General features: G+C 41.2%; 1 protein-coding gene, 1 long non-coding RNA gene and 1 pseudogene across 2 annotated transcripts in view; 1 reads left to right on the forward strand and 2 right to left on the reverse strand.

The window, feature by feature from the left end:
- Positions 1 to 7223: 7223 nt before the first annotated feature.
- On the reverse strand, positions 7224 to 10453 carry Gas1 (growth arrest specific 1). The gene has a single exon (XM_047525792.1). The coding sequence runs from the start codon at positions 9744 to 9746 to the stop codon at positions 8709 to 8711; it is 1038 nt and encodes a 345-aa protein (XP_047381748.1). The 5' UTR covers positions 9747 to 10453; the 3' UTR covers positions 7224 to 8708.
- Positions 10454 to 15585: 5132 nt separating this feature from the next.
- LOC124964622 (uncharacterized) overlaps positions 15586 to 20580 on the forward strand; it is a 62849-nt gene continuing 57854 nt past the window's right edge. The window contains exons 1-2 of the long non-coding RNA XR_007105009.1: positions 15586 to 15674; positions 15990 to 16076. This is a non-coding gene — a long non-coding RNA (uncharacterized LOC124964622). The remainder of the gene's footprint in view (positions 15675 to 15989; positions 16077 to 20580) is intronic.
- LOC124965050 (uncharacterized) lies at positions 15987 to 16138 on the reverse strand (annotated as a pseudogene).

The raw sequence follows: 20580 nt of genomic DNA on the forward strand, positions 1-20580 counted from the left end.
TGAGGCCACCAAGAGCCATCCCTCTCCTACCTTCCCACCAGCTAATTATTGCCAAATGAACTAAAAAAGGCCAGGGAGGAAATTACCTGAGTCCAGACCAAAGTTCTGATTCACAGAATTGTGATCAAATATTTGATTAAAAACTGAAGCTATTAAGTTTTGGGGTGGTCTGTTAAGCAACAGAGGCCAAATAATAAAATCACTAATGTGCTGCCAATAACCTTAATACTGGCAGGTTTTCTTTTGTTTTAAAATATTACTAGCTTCAATAGGTTGTATTTTTGCAAAATTAGAAAAATCAGGAGACTGAGTAAAAATTGCATTTGGCAATTTAAATGAAATTTGAGTCTGTTTATTTCTAGAGCTTACTGATGATTGTTTTAAAATAATATGCACTTTGAAATGTTATGGTTAACTTAGTCATTATAGATAATTTTCCTCCCAAAATATAATAGTACATTTTCATTTTAGCACTTGTCAAGAATTAGGGTATATTTTAACCCCAGAAGGTACCATAAGATTTTTTCAGATTAACCTTTCTATCAAAACTTCACTAGGATAAAAACAACTGTATTTTTACATACTTTTTTAATATACTGAAAAATAATGGGATGTTTAAAACCTCAGAATGATTATCATCTATATGAAAGCTTGATTTTTACCGCATGTCCATAAGGCACAAACATGTTTAGAGAAGGGAAAGATAAAATTCTTAGGGAACAGAAATAGAGAAAGAAAAAGGTATGGTCTCCTTATAAAAGACAAAAGAATGAGATTCTAGAAAGCAGGTGTCTAGCATTGAACCACACTTATTGGTTATTTAACTCATTGTCTCTTCAGCATGGCACTTGGCCCACAAAAGATACCCAGTAAAACTTGAATGGATGGGTAAATGAAAGGATGAATGATAATCTCTTGAGAGTCTTCTTACCCTAACATTTTTATGATTTATTTTCACAAACAGAACAATTTTACAGTTAGTATTATTTTCTGCTTCAAAAAAAATCACTTTATTATGAGAATTTGACACCTGCTGAACACATAAAGGGGAGGTAGGGCACATTTCTCTGAAATACAGGTAATAAGGGAGCAGAAACCACAGGTGCTCAATCTGCCTCTCAATTTCTTCTTTATGGTTCCAAATGTTACTGTTTTTAAAAACTTTTAAACTATGTAAGTAGCATAATATACTATGTATTCAGTGATGAAATTGGGAAATATTTTAATTAGTAATGAAGAGGATAATAATGACCATCCATGACCTTAACTGCTAACATTAAGGCACATGTCTTCTCGTAGATAAAATTTATGTGCTGTGTAATGACATTTCAGTCAATGATGGACTACGAATAGGACTGTGATCCCATAAGGTCTTATCACCTGGTGACTTTGTATCCTGTTGTTAAATGACACATCTTTGTAGATGATTCTACAAAATCATTTTAATTTGGGTCAGTATTTCAAATATTCTTAGATCCTTTATTGACTCTGCATTTTGAGACTCAATAATGATAAAAGTTAGAAGAATCTCAATCTTTTGACAAAAGCAGACCTAGATTATGTATTCACTACCTACTAACAATGACTATAATTAAGTTATTTAAACATCTGTTCCTTCATTCGTAAAATGTCAATTCTAATAAAAATAACAATAATTATTATACATAAAGTTGTGATTGAATGGTGTGATGTATATTATGTGCTCAGCATTGCATGTGTTACATAACATTCACTTAATCTTAACCAGCATTGGTTATCATTACTGTTTTTTATGTAATCTTGCTGATTTTTATTGTTAGAGTTAATTGTGATTATAATTATTCATTATTATTATAATAAAGAGTTGTCTATAGTTATGTTTTCTTAGAAATTCAGTGAAATTATCTTGCTTGTTAAGATGCGTTCACAGTATTGGTCTCTTAAACTTTTTAATATTTAGGGGTCCTTGCCCATAAATTTTGTTATTCCTTACTCCTGCTGCTCTTCAGACCTCTCTGACCTTCAGTCTTTCCTGCTGGAGTTCTTTTCTGGGCACCTTTTCTCTACCCATCTCTTCCTTCTTCCCTGTATCCCTCCTTCTCTTCTCTTTCTCTCTGGGTGAGTCACTCTGAGGTTTAGCCCTGGCTACTATCCATCTTACTCCTACCCTGAGTTTCAGACCTGTGGCAGGTTTCCTAAGGTGTACCATCAATTGGATATCCCAAAGGTCCTCAAACATCACTTTCCTTCCATCCTTTCTTCCCTTAGGACCAAAGGTGGCATCATCCATCAGTTGTCTGAACTAGAAACCAGCAGCAGTCATGTTGACATCTCACCTCCATCTATTCCCATATTTGAACAACTGTAGTATCTTGAATCTTTCTTCTTCTTCCCCTGAACCATAAGTCTCTAGGTCAATCCCTGACCTTCCTCAACTGGGACCTGTGGTAGCTTCCCAACTGTTCTCCCATCTCTGGTCTTTATCCCTTAAAACCTTCATAAACTTTGTTCAAAAAGCTGAATCTCTGAAACTTTCAGGTGGGAACTCCCAGAGAGTCCTTGTCTTATACTGTGCAGAGTAAAGTCCATGCCTTGGCATGATCTTCAAGACTTCCATGATTTGGTTTTAACCCTTCCTTCAAGTCCCATCCCTGCCACTCCCTATATTGTACTTTGGTGGTAGCAAGTGGTCACACACATGTGCCTATATATACTACACTATGTTGTTCTACTCCTCCAGGCCTTTGGGCATGCAGTTCCCCAATGGAAATGTTTGCTTCCCCTTTCTCTCAGCAAATTCCTGTTTCTGTCTTCACTGTCATCTCCTCTTAAGCTTTTCTTAAACCCAACACTGGGCTGTCTTCCTCTCCTGTGCTCAAGGTTGTTATGTTAAAAGTACCTATGCATATCTCTCTCCCCACCCTGTCAGCTGGTCCAGAAAATAAGCTGTCACATTCACATGTTACCACCTGTTACACATAGTATCCTCTGTGAATGCCTATGGGACTTTTCTATGTATCCACCCTAACCTGTTCAGGATTATAGAATTAATTTTAGTCATCACAAAAGCTGGCTTCAGTGTTTGTTACAGAAAAATGCTCCAAATAGGTGGAACTCTCTGAAAGGTAAGAAGTGATATGGGTTAAAACTGAAGGTTGAAAAGTACCATTTTCAGAAAAGAATTCTTTACAAGAAAGTCCTCAAGTCTCATTGAAATGTTCCTTATTTTGGTGCTCAGTAATATCTGATCAGGAATAAGATATACATTAAGGTTTTGTTGTGAGCTATGACTCCAGTTTGGTATCCAAGAAACTTCAAATATTCTATAGAACTTATAAAATTTGAATATATTTATAAAGATGCATATTGATATCCAGAGAACACAAGAGTGTCCATGAAATCTGGAAACAGATACTATTGTTTTATTTTTTGTTAAAGATTGAAGATGTCCTTAATGACATTGTACGTGTTCACCTGTTTGCAGACTTTAAAATGCCTTTGGTTTACTTAAGGAGAACATGTCATAACTACCTGTGGTATATGTACCAACCCCACTGATAGCAACTGAGTTTTTGATGAGTTCTATAAAGTTGAACTGAATTATTACAAAATCTGCAAAATATTACTTTGAAAAAAAAATGCCTTGTCAAAAAATGTAGACATTTGTTTTTATTAGGAAGTCCACGCTTCCAAAATAAGGGTTGTCAACACTTTTTGAGTTCCAGCAGCTCCTCTTTCTTCAGTCACATGCATATTACACAGGGTTTGGAGGTAACCCTCCAAAATATTAGCTGAAAGCTTCCTCAGAAAGCAAATCTTTCCCACATCCTTCCCTGCAGTTCCTCTTTAAGAGGTGTCAGCCTGGCTGAAAGAATGAAGTGGCTGCACATTGTTTGGCCTTGCTATTATGTGCTTAACATTTCCATAACAAAAGTGCCACTCGACTTCTCCCCGATTAATGCAGCTCGAGGGCTCTTGTCGTCCTTTAATAAAACATTGTTGAAATCATTTATTTAGAGCCCCTGGTTACTAGTGGGAGAATGACCATCTTTGTGCCAAAATATAGTGTATACAGTCCACTATTTTGTAGTAGATCATTCTGTTATTTAAGAAATTGATTAAATGGATGCCTTAGAAGGTATTTATGCTAATAGCACATTACTTATGTCATTGGATAGCCAAGGGTGAACCTTTTCAACTGTCTTCCAAGGCAATCTCTCAAACAGAATACAGTAATGTCCAACTTAACTCAGGCAGTGAAACCCACTGGAAACTCAGCCCTCCTGTAAGTATTCTGGCCACAGAGCATTTGTAACATGATGCTCCCCAACAACCTTGCTTGGAGTTGCTGGGAGAAACCGGGTCAACTGACAATGGTTTGTGATGTTCCTTGGTATAAGAGGTCAAAAAACAAAGAATATATGCTTTTCCTTTTCCAGCTTTGAAAAGAGATACATGAAGTTACAATAGAGAGCCTCTACAACTAACTCATAAGCTCATGATGCAAAGCCAAAGTATGAAAGTAGAGAGATTTTTAGTGTGATGTTCGATGTCTTGAAAGTTTGGTATTTTTTTCATCTCTTTTTATTTGTTACAACCTAACACTGCTGGGAAGGGGTGAAGGTGATATAGAGCAAAGAAAGGAAATCTTATTCCCATGGGGTTTCTTTGGACTCTTCGGTACAGAAAGACGTGACTTTCTCCAACTGCACTGGAGATCTTAAGGTGTATTCCAGATGTGTACATTTAAGAGCCCAGTGGCCTCTTAAATTTGTGGCAGTTGGGGCCTGGAGTTGCTTCCTTCCTGGTGGACATTTGTAGGGGTGCTGCCCAAGTACAGAGATGTCCACTACTTAGTAGGACAATTTTTTTCCCTACAGCCATTTTTTCCACTTCATGTATGTGTATTGCTAGCATACCTTGCTATATATTGTTAAAGATAAACAGAGACCTTATGCTATGTCCTTTGTGATTATATACAAAAGCGTTGCTGTGTGCTTGGGTGAGCAGTGAAGCCTGAACCTTCTTCTATTTACTGTATGGTCACTGTCAGTTCAATGAACTGCCCCCTTGTTCTCAACCATTGTCCCACACTCCCTTAAACATTTGTCACTGAAGTGGCTCCAAAGACAAATAAACTGTCACTGAGAATTCAAACCTGTTAACTGGGGAAATGGGAAAGGCTGTGAGGACACATGATTTTACATGAAATTCAAAAGGAGTTCCTCTCACTCTGGAAGACTTCTGTGGAAAATAGATGGCAGGGTGCCTGGTGGGAGGGGCACTTTTTGAGAATTTCAAGAAAAGCCAAAGATACCTTCTCTTTCATTAATGGTACTTCCAAGGCATTCTCCATAAGACATTTGAGAGAACCAAATGTCCAGAATTCCAAAGGGCTCCCAGGAAAGGGTGAGATATCACAGATGTCAACATCTGTAAAAATCCTTTCTATCCAGAAGCAGATGGCAACATACAGTTCCATAACCAACAGCCCAAGGGTCCCAATATCTCAACAGCCTGTTCTGGAATCCACTAGATCTGTAGGGAAGGCAGGGGGGTTCCTGGACTCCTGTGTATAATTGTTTAAATTAAAATGGACCACAGATCAGTGTTCACTTTCTTCAAGGAAGAAAGCATAAAGCCTCGTGTCCCCTCTCCCCAAGAGTGAGCTGTGTTGATTTATTCCAGGCAGATGCTTTTGACAGGACCCTGTAAAATCAAGTCGTGAGTTTATTGTAGCAGTTAATTATCAGGCCTTTTCTAGTGCTAATGTCTTTTACTTCTTACTGGGGAAAACTGGGCCTTTTACTGGGACAAAGACTTAACTTTTAGTCAAGAATGTGTTAAAATAACATGGAATGGAGATGATTTAAATATATTTAAGGACAAATGCAGGAGCATTGCAGAGTATTGCTAACTCCTCCTTGTTTTGTAAAGAGAGCTGATTTCATTTACAAGTCTCTTGGAATACTCTTTGTTCACTTCCCAAAGAAACAGCACTCTTAGCTTTGTTTTAACAATATGTTTACTCAACCATTCAGGTGACTAGAGATTCCAACCACACACCGCTTTCCTAGACTCAAGTCTGATGCTACAACTATCTTAGACTTTCTGATACTATACATATAGGAATCTTAGGTTTAGGTGCACCAAGAAGTGTCTGGAATCCTTCCATAAATGCTGGGAAAAGAGTGAGCTAGAAGCAAAAGAAACTTCCAAAGTCGGGGGTGGGAGCTGGTGGAAGGAAGTTGGAAGGGGCATAGCTTTGTTAATTACTTTAGGCAGCAGAGAAATCTGGTTATGTTTTCTCAGTACATGTTAATATCAAATAAAGAGACACCAGATCTTGCTAATCTGTCGACCCCTCAGACAAAGTTTATTTGTGGTGACTTTTAAACTCCTGACTTGCCTTCCAATCACTGCGTTTAAAAGGAAAAGCTTTAAATAAACACCCGGGATAGAAGATAAATAAACTTTTTTTTTCCCCCTTGCAAGTGCCTAGCTTGGCTAGGTTCAAGCTCAAATCCCCAGAGGACAGAGCTCTCTCTTTTGTGTTAATGTTTAAAAGATTTTCCAATGCCGGAGTTTATTCCTACTGCAAACATTTCTATTTACAAGGTCAAGTGTATCAGCACTCGACACAGCTTAAGAGTGTAATTATTTATCTAAGGGCGTTTGAGTGTAGATCAGTAGCTCTGGCAGAAACCCAGCCTTCAGCCCACTGCTAAACAACCCCTCACAACAATATTACAAGTTCTGGTAATTATTCCTCTCCCCAGTGTGTTTACTTTTGTCCGCCTGAATGTTTTGTAACAAAATTTTGTACTTTTCTTTTTCTTTTTTTTAACCAAAAGTGTGAAAATGACTTTGAAGTATTTGAGTCATGTAGGCTTCTTAGAACCTATTGGTAACAGATGTTATTGGCATGTTTGATTGTATGAGAATGTCTGGTAGCCACAGAGGACACTCCTGGGGGTTAGTGGCATAAGGAAGGGGGGTTCTGGGGGGCAGAGGGGGGGTTCCAGTGAAAAGGGGGGAGGGGGAAATGTGCTGCCTGGGTTATTTTCAAATTATACACTGGAGACAAATGTTTTGTGATTTCTTTCCACAAATGCAAAAACCAATGGAGGCCAGTCACATATCTTTTTAACAGCCTCATTTACAGATGTCCAATTGTTCATTAAATTAAAGGCAGAAACAACAGCCTACATTTCTTGTCATGCACTGTATTTTAATTTCAGTTGATTGTTGATGGATTCCCAGTGCCCACTCCAAACACCTCCATACCTATTATTGGGTTAACCACAGTGTAACTTTGAAAAGTAACTACAACATTTTCATTGTTTAAACTCTTTACTGATGCACACATTTTAATAAAACAAATAACAAAAAATACACAAAGTCATAGTTATTAAAACATAGGACTTTAAAAAATGATGTCTATAAAAATACAATGTTTAAGGCAGTTTGGAAATGCATTTGTACATTTCTACAATGTCCATAAATTCTCTTGAAAATAAGAATGTTACTTCAAATCTATAAAATACACTGTACATTTTAAGACTGTTCTAAATAGAGCATACTTCAAAATGGACTGTGGGTTTGGATCCCTAGTGACAAATGGATTCTATACATTTCTGGGGGGGAAGATGTAACATGGATGAGGATTTAAAACTTTTAATTTCTTTTAAAAAATAAATTATTTCTGAAGCATACAATTTATAAAAATTCTATATACAAAATACAGCAACTGGTAACAAACCCAGTTTTAATACACTTTATATACGATGTACCAGGGTTTAATGCCCTGATAGGAGCAGAGGCAATATATAGTCTCTGTATATTTGAACATACAATTAATTTCTTGATGTAAAGTACAAAAATGACGACAAAACCAACGTCATAAAGAGGCTTCATAGATGGCAGTGCAGAGCTTTTTAAAATAAAAAGTTGCATTCTTTAATACCATACATCAGAATTTTTGGACGCTTAATTCTAAGAAATGTGCTAACAGATCAGAGTGGTAGCAATGAGATTAAGGTCAAGGGCTCAAAGTTATCTAACACTAATTTAAGGGTTTCCCCTAAGGCAATCACCCTCCTCCCAACCCAATGTCACTGAGAATTCTGGGTGCTGATGCCAATAGTAAACGAATAAATCGGTAGGTGGGACTTTTCTATTATTTACTTACGATTGCTATGTCCACACTGGCCACAAGCAGTAACAGTCGATACTGGCACTGGTTTTTCCCCTTACCGGGAAAACACTAATAGCCCCTTTGGAAATATAATTCCTTCCTCAATCCCACCCGCCCTCCCTTACCACCTCCAGGTCCCTGGAACTTTGTTAAGCCCTCCACGGGGTCAGCACCCTCTCTTCCAAGTACAGGACTCCAGTTTTCTCCTCCCACGCCCGTTCCCTTCAGGGTATCCTGACCTCAACAGATAGGTTTCTGCAGGGAAGACCACCTGGTTGTTTCCGAAGCCTAAATGGAATGCGAGAGGGGAGGTTCAAGAAATCATGCTCCGGAAAGTGGACGGGTGAAATGCCAAAAGTAGTGGTGGGAAGAATGGCAAGGCCGAATCGATTTGGAAAAAGTTTGGGGAAGTATTCTCGACCATCTTCTTTCTGTCCCGGAGCCACCGGTGCCCCGGAGCGGGGGCGAGCCGGAGAGCTAGCGCCGGAGCGGGGCGCGGGCCCTCCAGCAGCCAGTTGCTGGGGCGCGAGGCCTAAAAGAACCGCCCGAGCAGCAGCAGCAAGATGGAGGCGAGCGGCGTCCAGGCGCCTCGGGGCGCCGAGCGGTCACCGCCGCTGCCGCTTCTGCGCCCGGGTCCGTACGGCAGGTCCCCGCGGCCGCCAGCAGCAGCAGCGCCTCCGCCCGGGCGCGGCGGGTGCGGGACCCCGTCGTCGTCGTCCAGTGGTTGCTCGCCTCCAGTACCCCCCGGGCGCTGCTCGTCGTCGTAGTCCTCGTCGTAGTAATCGTCCAGGCCCCCGTCAGAGCCGCTGCTGCCGGGGCCATTGCCCAGCTCTGAGCCGAAGCACAGGCGGGCCATGTTCTCCTTGACCGACTCACAGATGGGCCGCTCCAGGCCATCGCACACGCAGTCATTGAGTAGTGCCGCCTTGGGCACGGCCAGCATGTCCTCGATGACGGTGCGGCACTCCTCCGTGCAGCGCAGCCCGTTGAAGAGCTTACCGCAGTAGGTTAGGTAGCGGTTGAGCGCCAGGTTACAGCGGCTGTCGCGGTCGCAGCGCCGCCGGGCCTCGGTGCAGCCCATGACCCCGCCCGCGCCCGGGCCGCCCGCGCCGCCGCTGCTCGTCCGGGGCAGGCACGGCTCAATGGCGCGCTTGGTGGACTTGCAGTTCTCGTCCTGCGCGCAATCACAGTCCTCCAGCGCGGGCCCGCGGCGCGTGTGGTTGAGCTGAATGAGGGCCGAGATGCAGTGGCTCGGGCAGCGCCAGCGAGACGAGAAGGAGGCGGCCGAGGCCGGGAAGGCGGCCGCAGCGGCCCCCGGCGCGTCGCCCCCGCTGCGCTGAGCCAACACCGGCGCGCACGCCTCGGCGTACTGGTTGTAGGCGTAGCTGCACTCCGGCTCCCCCTGGCACTGCAGCAGCGCCTGCCAGCAGATGAGGCGGCGGCCGTGCGCCAGTCCCGAGCCCCGCGGCGCCGAGCCCAGCAGCTGCAGTAGCGCCATCAGGCACAGCCAGGCGCCCGGCACGGTTCCCCCGCGGGCCCCGCCGCCGCCGCCCAACAGCGTGGCCACCATCGCGGGCAGCGGCGGCCTCCGGGCGAGGAGGGGAAAGGAGACGAGGCGCTGGGAGCAGTGGACGCGGAGCCGGTGGAAAAGTTTGCCCAAGTCCTGCCCACTTCTTGCATGAGTGTCTTCATAAATCCATGCGCGCCGTTGGCTGATGCCCCGCGGGTGGCAGAAGGTGGGCTCTTGCTCCGCGTGCGGTGGCTTCCTGGAAATGTTTAGCCGCCGAGATCTTGTCCCGCTCCTCCACCCGATAGCACTCTGCTCGGCCCCCAGCGGTGGCGAGAGGCTCTCACTGCCGCCCCGGGGGGCTGCGGGCCGCGGGCCCGCGGCAGGGTTGCAGGACCGCGCGGTACCGCGGGTGCATTTTGCTCGGCGTCTGCAGATACGTGGTGCAACCGGCGGCGTCCGAGCCGGCTGCTCGCGCTGCGGCAGCGGCTGGTCCTTCCTCTCGGGCTCAGCGCCGCGTCGCCGCCGGCTCTCGCATCGCGCCGCTTCCTGGCTCGGCGTCCGTGAGCTGCCCGCCTTCCCGCGGCCCGGCCGCCCGCGTCCCCTCCCCCTCCGTCCGCGGCGACCCCGGCCCCAGCCGAGCTCCCGGAAGGTCCTTCTAGGAGGCGCGGGGAGAACAAGAAACTCGGCGCGGCCGGAGAGCGGCTCCCGGGCTTCCCTTGGCGGCTTCTCGGGTGACCAGGAGCCTGGGGAGCGAATCCGCTGAGCCGGGCTGCGGACTCGCTAGCAGCGAGGCTTTAAATACAAAAGTGGGCTGGGAGCCCCCGCGTGGTGCCGCGGTGCCCCCTCATTATGCATGCATGGAAAAGCAAACAAACAAAAACATTAGCAACGCTCCTCCGGCTCGCCGAGCCCCGGCCCCGCGCGCTCCGAGCCTGCCCGCTTTCTCCTTTCTCTACTCTCTTTCGCCCTTTGCTCGGCCCCCTTTCCCGGCTTTTCGAGATGCTATTGGTCCTGCCTGTTGTTGTTGAAACTTTTTTTTTTTTTTTTTTTTTTTTTACGAGCTGCTGGAGTGGGGATGCGGAGTGGGGGAGGGCGGGGAGAGTGGTGGGCAGCTCACATTCAGGCATTCAGGGCTTGAAAGGAACGGCTTAGGGAGCCTGACAGAGGCCCGGAGCTCCTCCTACTCTTAAGGAGGCTCGGATATGGAGCTCCAGCTTGCGCACAGAACCAATGGCCAGGCTTAGGGGCAGCTGTTAGCATCCGGCTCAGCCACGGGTCTTTTTGTTCGGTTTTCTTTTCCTTTTTCTTTCTTTCTTTTTTGCTTTTGTTTTTTGGAGGATAATTGTATTAATTCTCGCTGATCCTATCCCCTCCCTCCCCCAACTCCCTACGGTGCCTTCGACTAGGTTCGGAAATCAGTTCATTTTTCAGGTTCTCCATCTTTGAGTTCTGGTCATTACGGGGGTCGGGATGGGAAAGAATCCAGATAATTTTATGGGGGACTTTTGAAACCTACACACACATACACATCATGCAAGAAAGACGCACACTCACTTCAGTTGGGGAGATATAAATGAGAAATTTACAGCCCTCCCTCTCCAGCACCCGCTAGCCTAACTGGCAGGTATGGTTCTTGCACCAGGCATCGTTTTCAAATTGCAAGGCAGAAATCCAGTCAACCAAATCATTTTCTTAGGAATATGGTTATAACACGTACGGCAATGAAAAAATTATAACAGCATTAAACATTTTCAGGAATGTTGAGCGGTACCATCTGGTCGCAGTCACAACACAGAGGAAGGAGATAAATCGACACGCAGCAAGGTTTATATTAAAGTGTAAGTTTCAGTCCTCATTAGGACTTGGGAAGCTGGTTTAAGCGAAGCTGCCCTGCAGCCCATCAGTTTTTGCAGTTCTGCAGCGGGACTTTACGAGCTACCTTAACTGGGGCGCAACGCAGCCTTCGGCCACCAGAGGCAGCGGGCGTCTGCGGCCTGTCAAAAACTGGCGCTTTTTTACTCCCCTTTCCGTGGAGAGACTATCAACTCCATCTGTCACAAAATTAAGGCTAAATCTCCTCTCCAGAAGCGGAGGGAACCCAGGGTCCAACGCGCTCAGAGTTGAGCTGCGCCTCTCCCCAGAGTCCAAGTGAATGTAAATGGCAAAAGTCAGAGTCAGAGCCACAGCACGCTTATATTTATCAGATTGCCGAAAAGCCTCCTGCACATGCGGAGGCTATAGTAACCCCCAGAGGCGCTGGGTCTGCCTTGGGAAGCTGGACCTCTGCAATTCCAAACAAATCAAAACAAAACAAAAACAAACAAACAAAAAACCTAACCAGAGCCATCTTGCTCTGATTTGAATAGTAGAAAAGACACAATATTAAACTATACTTAAAAGAATAATAGGAAGACTGCAACTTCGTGATACATCAAAACAACCCTATCTATGACTGTGTGTGTGTGTGTGTGCGCGCGCGCGCGCGCGCATGTGTGTTTTAGGGTTGGGGATTATTTGGACTTGTCTTAGTCCTGTCGTCTCAGACCTGCCAGAAGGGATTGGACAACTCAGTCCTTCTCTGTGACTTGGATCTCTCATGCATAAGGTTCAAGGTTAGATTAGACACTTGATAAGAGTCCTTCCATCAGTAACAATCTGTGATCTTAGGGTCATAAAGAACACGTATAAGGATCAGTCTCTTCTTTAAGTTACTGATTTAAGTTGTTGAGTTCCTTTAGACAAGTGAATCTCAAATAGCCAACATGAGAATTTTCTGGAGGCCTTGTTAAAATTTACATTTTTGGCTTTGGGAGTTTCTGATTGGTAAAACTGGAGACCCTGAGAATCTGCATTCTTAAGTTCTCAGGATACTGCTGCTGCTTGTCTGGGACCATTCTTCTTCTTCTTCTTTTTTTTTTTTTTAATGTTTATTTATTTATTTTTTACAGACTGCATTTTGATTCATTGTACACAAATGGGGTACATCATCTCCTTTCTATGGTCGTACACAATGTAGATTCATACCATTCGTGTAATCATACATGTACATAGGGTAATGATGTCTGTCTCATTCCACCACTTTTCATACCCCCCCTCATTTCCTTCTACATCATCTAAAGTTCCTACAGTCTCTCACTCCCCACCCCCCAACCCTCATTATATATCATCATCCACTTATCAGGGAAAACATTTGGCCTTTGTTTTTTGGGGATTGGCTTATTTCACTTAGCATGATATTCTCCAATTCCATCCATTTATTTGCAAATGTCATAATATTATTCTTCTTTATGGCTCAATAACATTCCATTGGGACCATTCTTTAATAACCTCTACCCTAGAATTTTTTAGATTGATTGATTGTAATATTAACTACAAGATGGCCTTGATACAACTCTCAGTGGGATGGGCAGCCCAAGAGCTCTGAATGCTCTGGGGACACCACCATGCCAGTCAAATAGCCTTGGCATTGCTCAATTGAGGGACTGTTATCTCCCTTTTTGGTGGATTCTTCCCATCCACTGAAAATAGATGATACTTTCTCCTGTTTTACATAAATAACAAAGAACTTCTTTAGACCACAAGTTCCTATACATAAGTATGCCATTTCTATGAAAACCACTTTGCTGTTTTTCCACTCTCTTCTACAGTTCTCTCCTTGATTCATTCTTTTCAATTAATCCTCCATTTCACTCTTCAATGTCACCAATGATGGAAATATTGCTTTGAAAGGTCACTTCTCAGTTGTCATCTTGACTTTTCAGTGGCCAAAAAAAAAATTGGCTTTTGGTACTCAATACTTTCCTGTTCCCATTTTACTCCCAGGCAACTCTTCTCTCTGAAATTTTTTCCTTAGGTGATCTTATTCAATGTCTTGGTTTTAACTACATCAACTAATTTGACATTTTCAACCTCAGTCTTTGATCTCTATGTGTATATATTTATTTACTGGTTCAAAGAATATTTTGCACTTAGTTTGCTAGATGGTCTTTCTGTGGTAGATAGTCTCCAACATTGGTCTCCATCAATCTTCTCTTCCATTCATATTGGTGCAACTCAGATAAAGAGGTAGAGTCTTTTATTATTTAAAAATTTAAAACTTTTTCTGTTTTAGATATACATGACAGTAGAATGTATTTGACATATTATACATACATGGAGTATAACTTACCCTAATTAGGTTCCCATTCTTGTGGTTGTACATGATGGGGAGTTTCACTGGTCATGTATTCATATACAAACATAGGAAAGTTATGTCTGATTTATCGTACTGTCTTTCCTAATCCCATCCCCCTTCCCTTTCCTTAATTCCCCTTTGTCTAATTCTTCTCTCCCTCCACTTATTGTGTGTTAGTATCCATATACCAAAGAGAACATCAGGCCTTTGTTTTTTGGGGGACTGACTGACTTCACTTAGCACAATAGTCTCCAGTTCCATCCATTTATGGGCAAATGCCATAATTTAATCTTCTTTGTGGCTGAGTAATATTCAATTGTGTATATATACCACATTTTCTTTATTCATATATCTGTTGAAGGGCACCTAATTTGGTTCTATAGCTTTGCTGTTGTGAATTGAGCTATTACACACATTAATGTGGCTGCATCACTGTAGTATGCTGATTTTAAGTTCTTTGGTATGGGATAACTGGATCAAAAGGTGGTTCCATTCCAAGTTTTCTTAGGAATCTCCATACTGCTTTTCATAGTGACTGCACCAATTTGCAGTCCCATCAGTAATGTATGAGTGTACCTTTTCCCCTACATCCTTGCCAACATTTATTGTTACTTGTATTCTTAATAATTGCCTTTCTGACTGGAGTGAGTTAGAATCTCAGTGTATTTTTAACTTGCATTTATCTTAATTGCTAGAGATGTTGAACATTTTTTCATATACTTTTTGACCATCCCTACTTCATTTTCTGTGAAGTGCCTATTCAGCTTTTTAGCTCTTTGCCCATTTATTGATTGGGTTATTATTATTATTATTATTATTATTATTATTATTATTATTATGGTGTTAAGTTTTTTGTGTTCTTATTATGTACTGGAGATTAATGCCATATCTGAGATGCAGGTGGCAAAGATCCCATTCTGTAAGCTCTCTCTTCATGTTCTTGATTGTTTCCTTTGCTGTGGAGCTTTTTAGTTTGATACTATCCCATTTTTTGATTTTTGATTTTACTTCTTGTGCTTTAGGAGTCTTGTTGAGGAATTTGGTTCCTAAGCCAGCATGATAGAGATTTGGGCCTACTTTTTTCTAGTAGACTCAAGGTCTCTGGTCTAATGCCTAAGTCCTTGATTCACTTAGAGTTGGGTTTTATGCAGGGTGAGATATAGGGTTACATTTTAGTCTATGGATTTCCAGTTATCCCAGCAACACTTTTTGAAGAGGCCATTTTTTCTCCAATGTACTTTTATAGCACCTTTGTCTAGTATGAGATAACTGTATATATGTGGTTTTGTCTGTGTGTCTTCTATTCTGTTCCATTGGTTTTCATGTTTGTTTTGGTGCTTATACCATGCTGTTTTTGTTACTATTGCTCTGTAGTATAATATAAGGTCTGGTATTAGAAAGGAGGCCAGAGTCTTAATTCTCTTCCTCTTCAGTCTTGGGCAGGCCTTAGTGACTCTGACCAGTAGAATATGGTGAAAGTGACTGACATTCTACAGCTTCCAAGGCTAGTCACATGAAACTTCACAGTTTCTACCTGGGTTTTTGCAATCCTTTCTCTGGAGAAGTCAGTCTCCTTGAGATAGCCATATTGTAAGGAAGCCCAAGTTTTCCATTCTTAGAGGTTGCATGGAAAAGGGATAAAGATCCCTCACCAGCTTCTAGCTATTTCAGCCATGTTAATGCAGACTATATCAGATATGTAATTAAAGATATGTCTTGGATTCCAGCCCATTCCAACCTTCAGATGACTCCAGCTCCAGCTGTGACTTAACTGAAAGCACGTGAGAGAAACCCCAAGCCAGGATCTAGACCAGGTGAGGCAAATGAGAAATCTACATGAAAAATTTAGAAAACTACTCACTGTCATGGTGGTATAGTGGTGCTGCAGAGACCCTAAGAGTGAATGTGGTATAGTTTGGATCTGGAATGTCCTCCAAAGGCCCCAGGGTAACAATTTTCAAAGGTGGGGCTTTTGGGAAGTGAGCAGGTCATGAGGATGCTGATTTAACAATGAACTAACCCACTGATGAATTCATAGTTGCATGGGCTATTAGGATTTGGAGGAAGTAGGACAATTGAGGACGTGTCTTTGAAGAGTGTATTTTGCCTCTGCCCATACCACCTTATAGGGGAAAGCATGAACCTAGTCTCCAACTATCACAAATTATGAAGCTCAGTTTCCCACATATGGCGAAATCACATCTGGAGTGTAATGGGTAAGTCTCACCCTGTGAAAACCAACATCATGGTCATGGTATCACCCCTGACAGTAAAGTATTTTATTGTTTTCTTCAAACTCACAACTCCAAAATGCTATCATGAGATTATAAAAATTTCTGAAATATTCCCTGTGTGGAAGTTTAGGTTGAAATGAGAAAAAATAGAACAATGTAGTAAATTCTTTAAATATCTAAATTTATTCAAAATAAAGACCTTTATTCTCTGCTTATTTCTTTCCTGCCTTAGGAATTTCACATCTCCTTAAATTAATAGAACACTAGAATTAATAGATGACAGAAAGAGGTTTGTTTAGGGTTTGCTAATACTAGACAAAATAAATAGTATCTTTTTTCAAAGACAATCCCATTTTTTTCCCTTTTGAAAATGAACTAGTTTATGAAATCTGAAATTTTGGCAACCACTGTCAGGATTATTTAGATAGAAATATGCCTTTGTATTTTTTCCCCAAAATACACATTCCTTGTTCCCCAGGGAATAATTCAAGTGTAATGAAGCTATAGTGGGCACATGTTGAAAAAGCTCCCAAGTGCTTTGAAAATGCTTCCCTACTTTGAACTCTGGTTTAGAGGACAAGTTGGGAAACACCTAATGTTCAACAACAAGGAAAACTTCTAAAAAACCAGGGCAGTTGAGAGATAGGAAGGGTAGGTGTAAGCAAGTAACATTTTCTTAGTCATAATTAACAAGGCTCAAGGATATGTAGATAGTTCTTAAGGAAGATAAAAGGTGGAGCTCAGAGAAGTCTCCAGATTTTTAGCTGGGGGAATGACCCAACATTGCTGTACATCAGTGACGTGTCCTTCAACATGGGGTTCCCATTCTTCTACTTTGTTCTCAAGAATTAATCCTTCTTAAGAAAATAGTAAAATACTTTTTTGTGCACATACATTTGTAACGTCAGTTAGCATCTGACTGTCCAGAATTTCCTTGTCAGATTAACAAGGCCTTGTGACTAGCCACTTGGAGTGCTACCAGTCCAGGAGCAGACACTTGAATCCTGAGGTTCCTCTTGTGTTTCAAAATAATAGCACTTCAACATCAAGAGGGATTCATTCTGTAGATCTAAGTTCAGCAAATGTAGCCACGTAATCTGCACTAATAAAGAAAAAATATATGATCTTATAAGATAATAATGGGAAAGTGTGACAAAGTCAGCACTGATTTCCCATAAAAAAATCAGGAAAACAAGAAATAGGTAGAAAATTAAATAATATCAAATATACCAACCAGAAACCAATAGCAAATATTTTTTCAAAATGCTAGAACCTTTTGAATTGAAATGTAAAAAGGATAATCAATATCATTATTAATTTTTAGAAGTTTTAATAAATGCAATATAAAAAATGCAATGATATATAAAAATTATAAAACAAAATGTGTAACTATAACTTTCAGTAAACATGGCCAGCATTACTAGTCCTTGTCAATATTTCTGGTTTTCCTTAACTTTCCTTGCCACATAGCCTTTGTAGTTGGGAAAGACTACGTGAATAGTTTCAGCCAACATTCTGGTTGGAAATGACAACCGTCACCTCTAAGATAAGGTATGTTATTGCTAGTGTTAATAATCTCCATTACTCTCTTTCCCTGGTTGCTGAACCTAGAAGTCTCCTTTAGTTATGAAAATGCCACAGAGTAACCATAATGCTGCTGTAGTTTGGATCTGCATGTTAACTGAGGTCTCAAGTTTTAAAGGCTCAGTCCTGGATGCTGCTATTAGGAAGTGGCAGAACTTGTGAGAGGCAGGCCTACTAGGTGGTCCTTAGGTCATGGGTGGCATGACCTTGAAGAAGATGTGGGACTCCAGCCCCTTCCTCTTTCTTTCATTTGCTTTCTGACCATTTGGTGAGCAGTTTTGTTCTACCTCCCTGATGTACCACCACAGGCTCAAAGCAATGGTGTAAATCAGGGGCTGAAACCTTCAAAACTGTGCACCAAAATAAACCTGTTCTAAATTGATTTTTTTGAGGTATTTGTTATAGTAATGGAAAGCTGACTAATACAAATGCAAATTCAACATTTGGAGAACAGCTGTTCTAGGCCAATAGCAGTTTTTGTGTGAGTGAAAAACAGATTTCTATTGTGATAACCTCTGATGTTTTGAAGCTATTTATTGTTAAGACAGCAGAAATTCATCCATAACTACAATAATTTCTAAGTATGAATGCATGCTTACAAAATCCAAGAAGTACTTAATAAAATACTGCTAGATTTAATGTGAAAATTTGGTAAAACACTTACATACTAGAAGAATATCAAAACAAGTTTTCTGGACTCTAGATAAAAGCATGAAGAAAGAAAATTTGGAAAAACTTTTCTCATAGAATTGTGACAAAAAGATGTAAGTTATTTGAAAATAAAGTCTTAAAAGAAAGACTTTGGATGCATATAATTAAAGTTATAAAAACCTTAAAAATATCTGAATATATAGAAAAGTAAAATATAATAAAATGTTAATTTTCCCAAACACAATGTAAATGTAATGCAATCCTAAAATCCCAAGAAGAATGAAATTAAATTAAAATTCATATGGCAAAATCAGTGAATTAAAATACTTAAGAAAAATAAAAAAATAAAATTTGAAGTATCAGAACACATGATGTAGTATTAATAATTAAATTAATATGGAATTGATTAAACTATAACCTTTGTTACATATTAAGTTCACAGAAGGAGTTGGTTTAATCAGTAAGAAAAGTATGATTTTTAAGTTATGGATTTTAACTATTTATATGAAAGTTTTTAAAAAAATCTTCTAGATAAAATTTAAATATAAAAAGTAAAAGAATAAAGAACAAATAAGAGAATCCAGGCTATAACATATATAACTTAGACTTGAGGTAAACTCTTATACTCAAGACTGGAAAACCAGAAGATGGGGAATAAAATATATATATTAGACCACATAAAAATTAAGAAATTGCATATGGAAAAAATACCAGAGATAAAGTCAATAAACAAAGCACAGATCTGGAAAGAATATTGTTTTAATCACTTATTTTTGCTTCTGTGACTAAAGGACCTGAGCAGCACAATTGTAGAGGAGGAAAACTTTATTTGAGGGCTCACAGTTTCAGAGGTCTTGGTCCATAGAATGCTGGGTCCATTCCTCAGGGCTTGAACTGAGGTTGAACATCATGGTAGGAGAGTATGGCAGAGGGAAGCGGCTTATGTGGAAGTAGAGAGAGGGGGAATCCACTTTCCAGATACAAAATATATATACCCCATAGCCATGCCCTACCACTTCAGTTAATCCTATCAGGGATTAATTCACTGATTGTATTAGGACTCTTAAAACCCAATCATTTCTCCTCTGAACCTTCTTGCATTGTCTCACACATGAGCTTGTGGGGTACACCTCACATCCAAACCATGACAAATATTTATAAAGTAGTTGCTTGGGCTGACTGTGTCCTTCCAGAATTCTTATGATGAATCCCTAAATCTTTAATGTAATGGTATTTGAAGGTGGGGACTTTTGAGAAGTAATCAGCTTTGGATGAGGTCTTGAGGGTTGTTAATCTTCCATTGTGTAACAAATACCTGAAAATAACTTTTAAGGACAGAAGGTTTATTTTGGCACACAGTTTAGGAGGTTTCATTCCATAATCAATTGGCCCCATTGCTTTGGGTTCTGTTGCTTTTGTGGTCATTGTGGGGGAATGTTCAGTAGAGCAAAGCCATTGACTTCAGGGTCAGTAAGTGGAAGGGAGGGTGCTGGGGTCCTACAGTTCCCTTAAAGAGCACACACCCAGTGACCCAGAGACCTCCCAATAGGCTTGACTTCTGATGTGTTCTACCATCTCCCAACAATGCCAAAATGAGATCTTGGTCTTTAACATCTGGGCCTTTGGGGGATATTTTAGATCCAAACTAGGGCAAGTTGAGAGTCCCTGTAATGTCACTAGTGTCCTTAAGAAGAGGGAGAGACCAGAAGGCTCTTTACCATATGAGAATATGGCAAGAAGGCAGTTAGTTATCTGTGAACCAGAAAGAATGCCTTCACCAGACCTGTACCATGGGACTTCAGACTCCAGAACTATGAGAAATAAATGTTTTAGATTAAGCCACCTACTCTAGTCTTCTGTTACAGCAGTCCACTAAGACAGTATATCACAAAGACTATATTTTCTAGTAAGCAAAGAGCTCTTTTAAAGTTATAGGGGAATGACAGACCAAGAAGATGGAGAAAAGGTATAAATAGACAATTCACGGAAGCATAAATCCAGATTGACAATGAACAAGCGAAAAGATGTTTAAATGAAGTAGTAGATCAAAGGAAAGTAGAAAACCATGAGAGAGCACTTTAACATTCAGTAGATGGTCTAAAATCTGAAAGTACTCTGACAACTAGCTCTCACTGTGATACCTTCAAACATGCTAGTAGACTTGTGAGGTGGTAAATCGTTTTTTGGAAGGCAATTTAGTAATGCCTTTCAAATGTAAAATGTACCCCCTCTTATATATAATTATAATGCA

This window comes from Sciurus carolinensis, chromosome 14 (assembly GCF_902686445.1).
Source record: "Sciurus carolinensis chromosome 14, mSciCar1.2, whole genome shotgun sequence".
Lineage (NCBI taxonomy): Eukaryota > Metazoa > Chordata > Mammalia > Rodentia > Sciuridae > Sciurus > Sciurus carolinensis.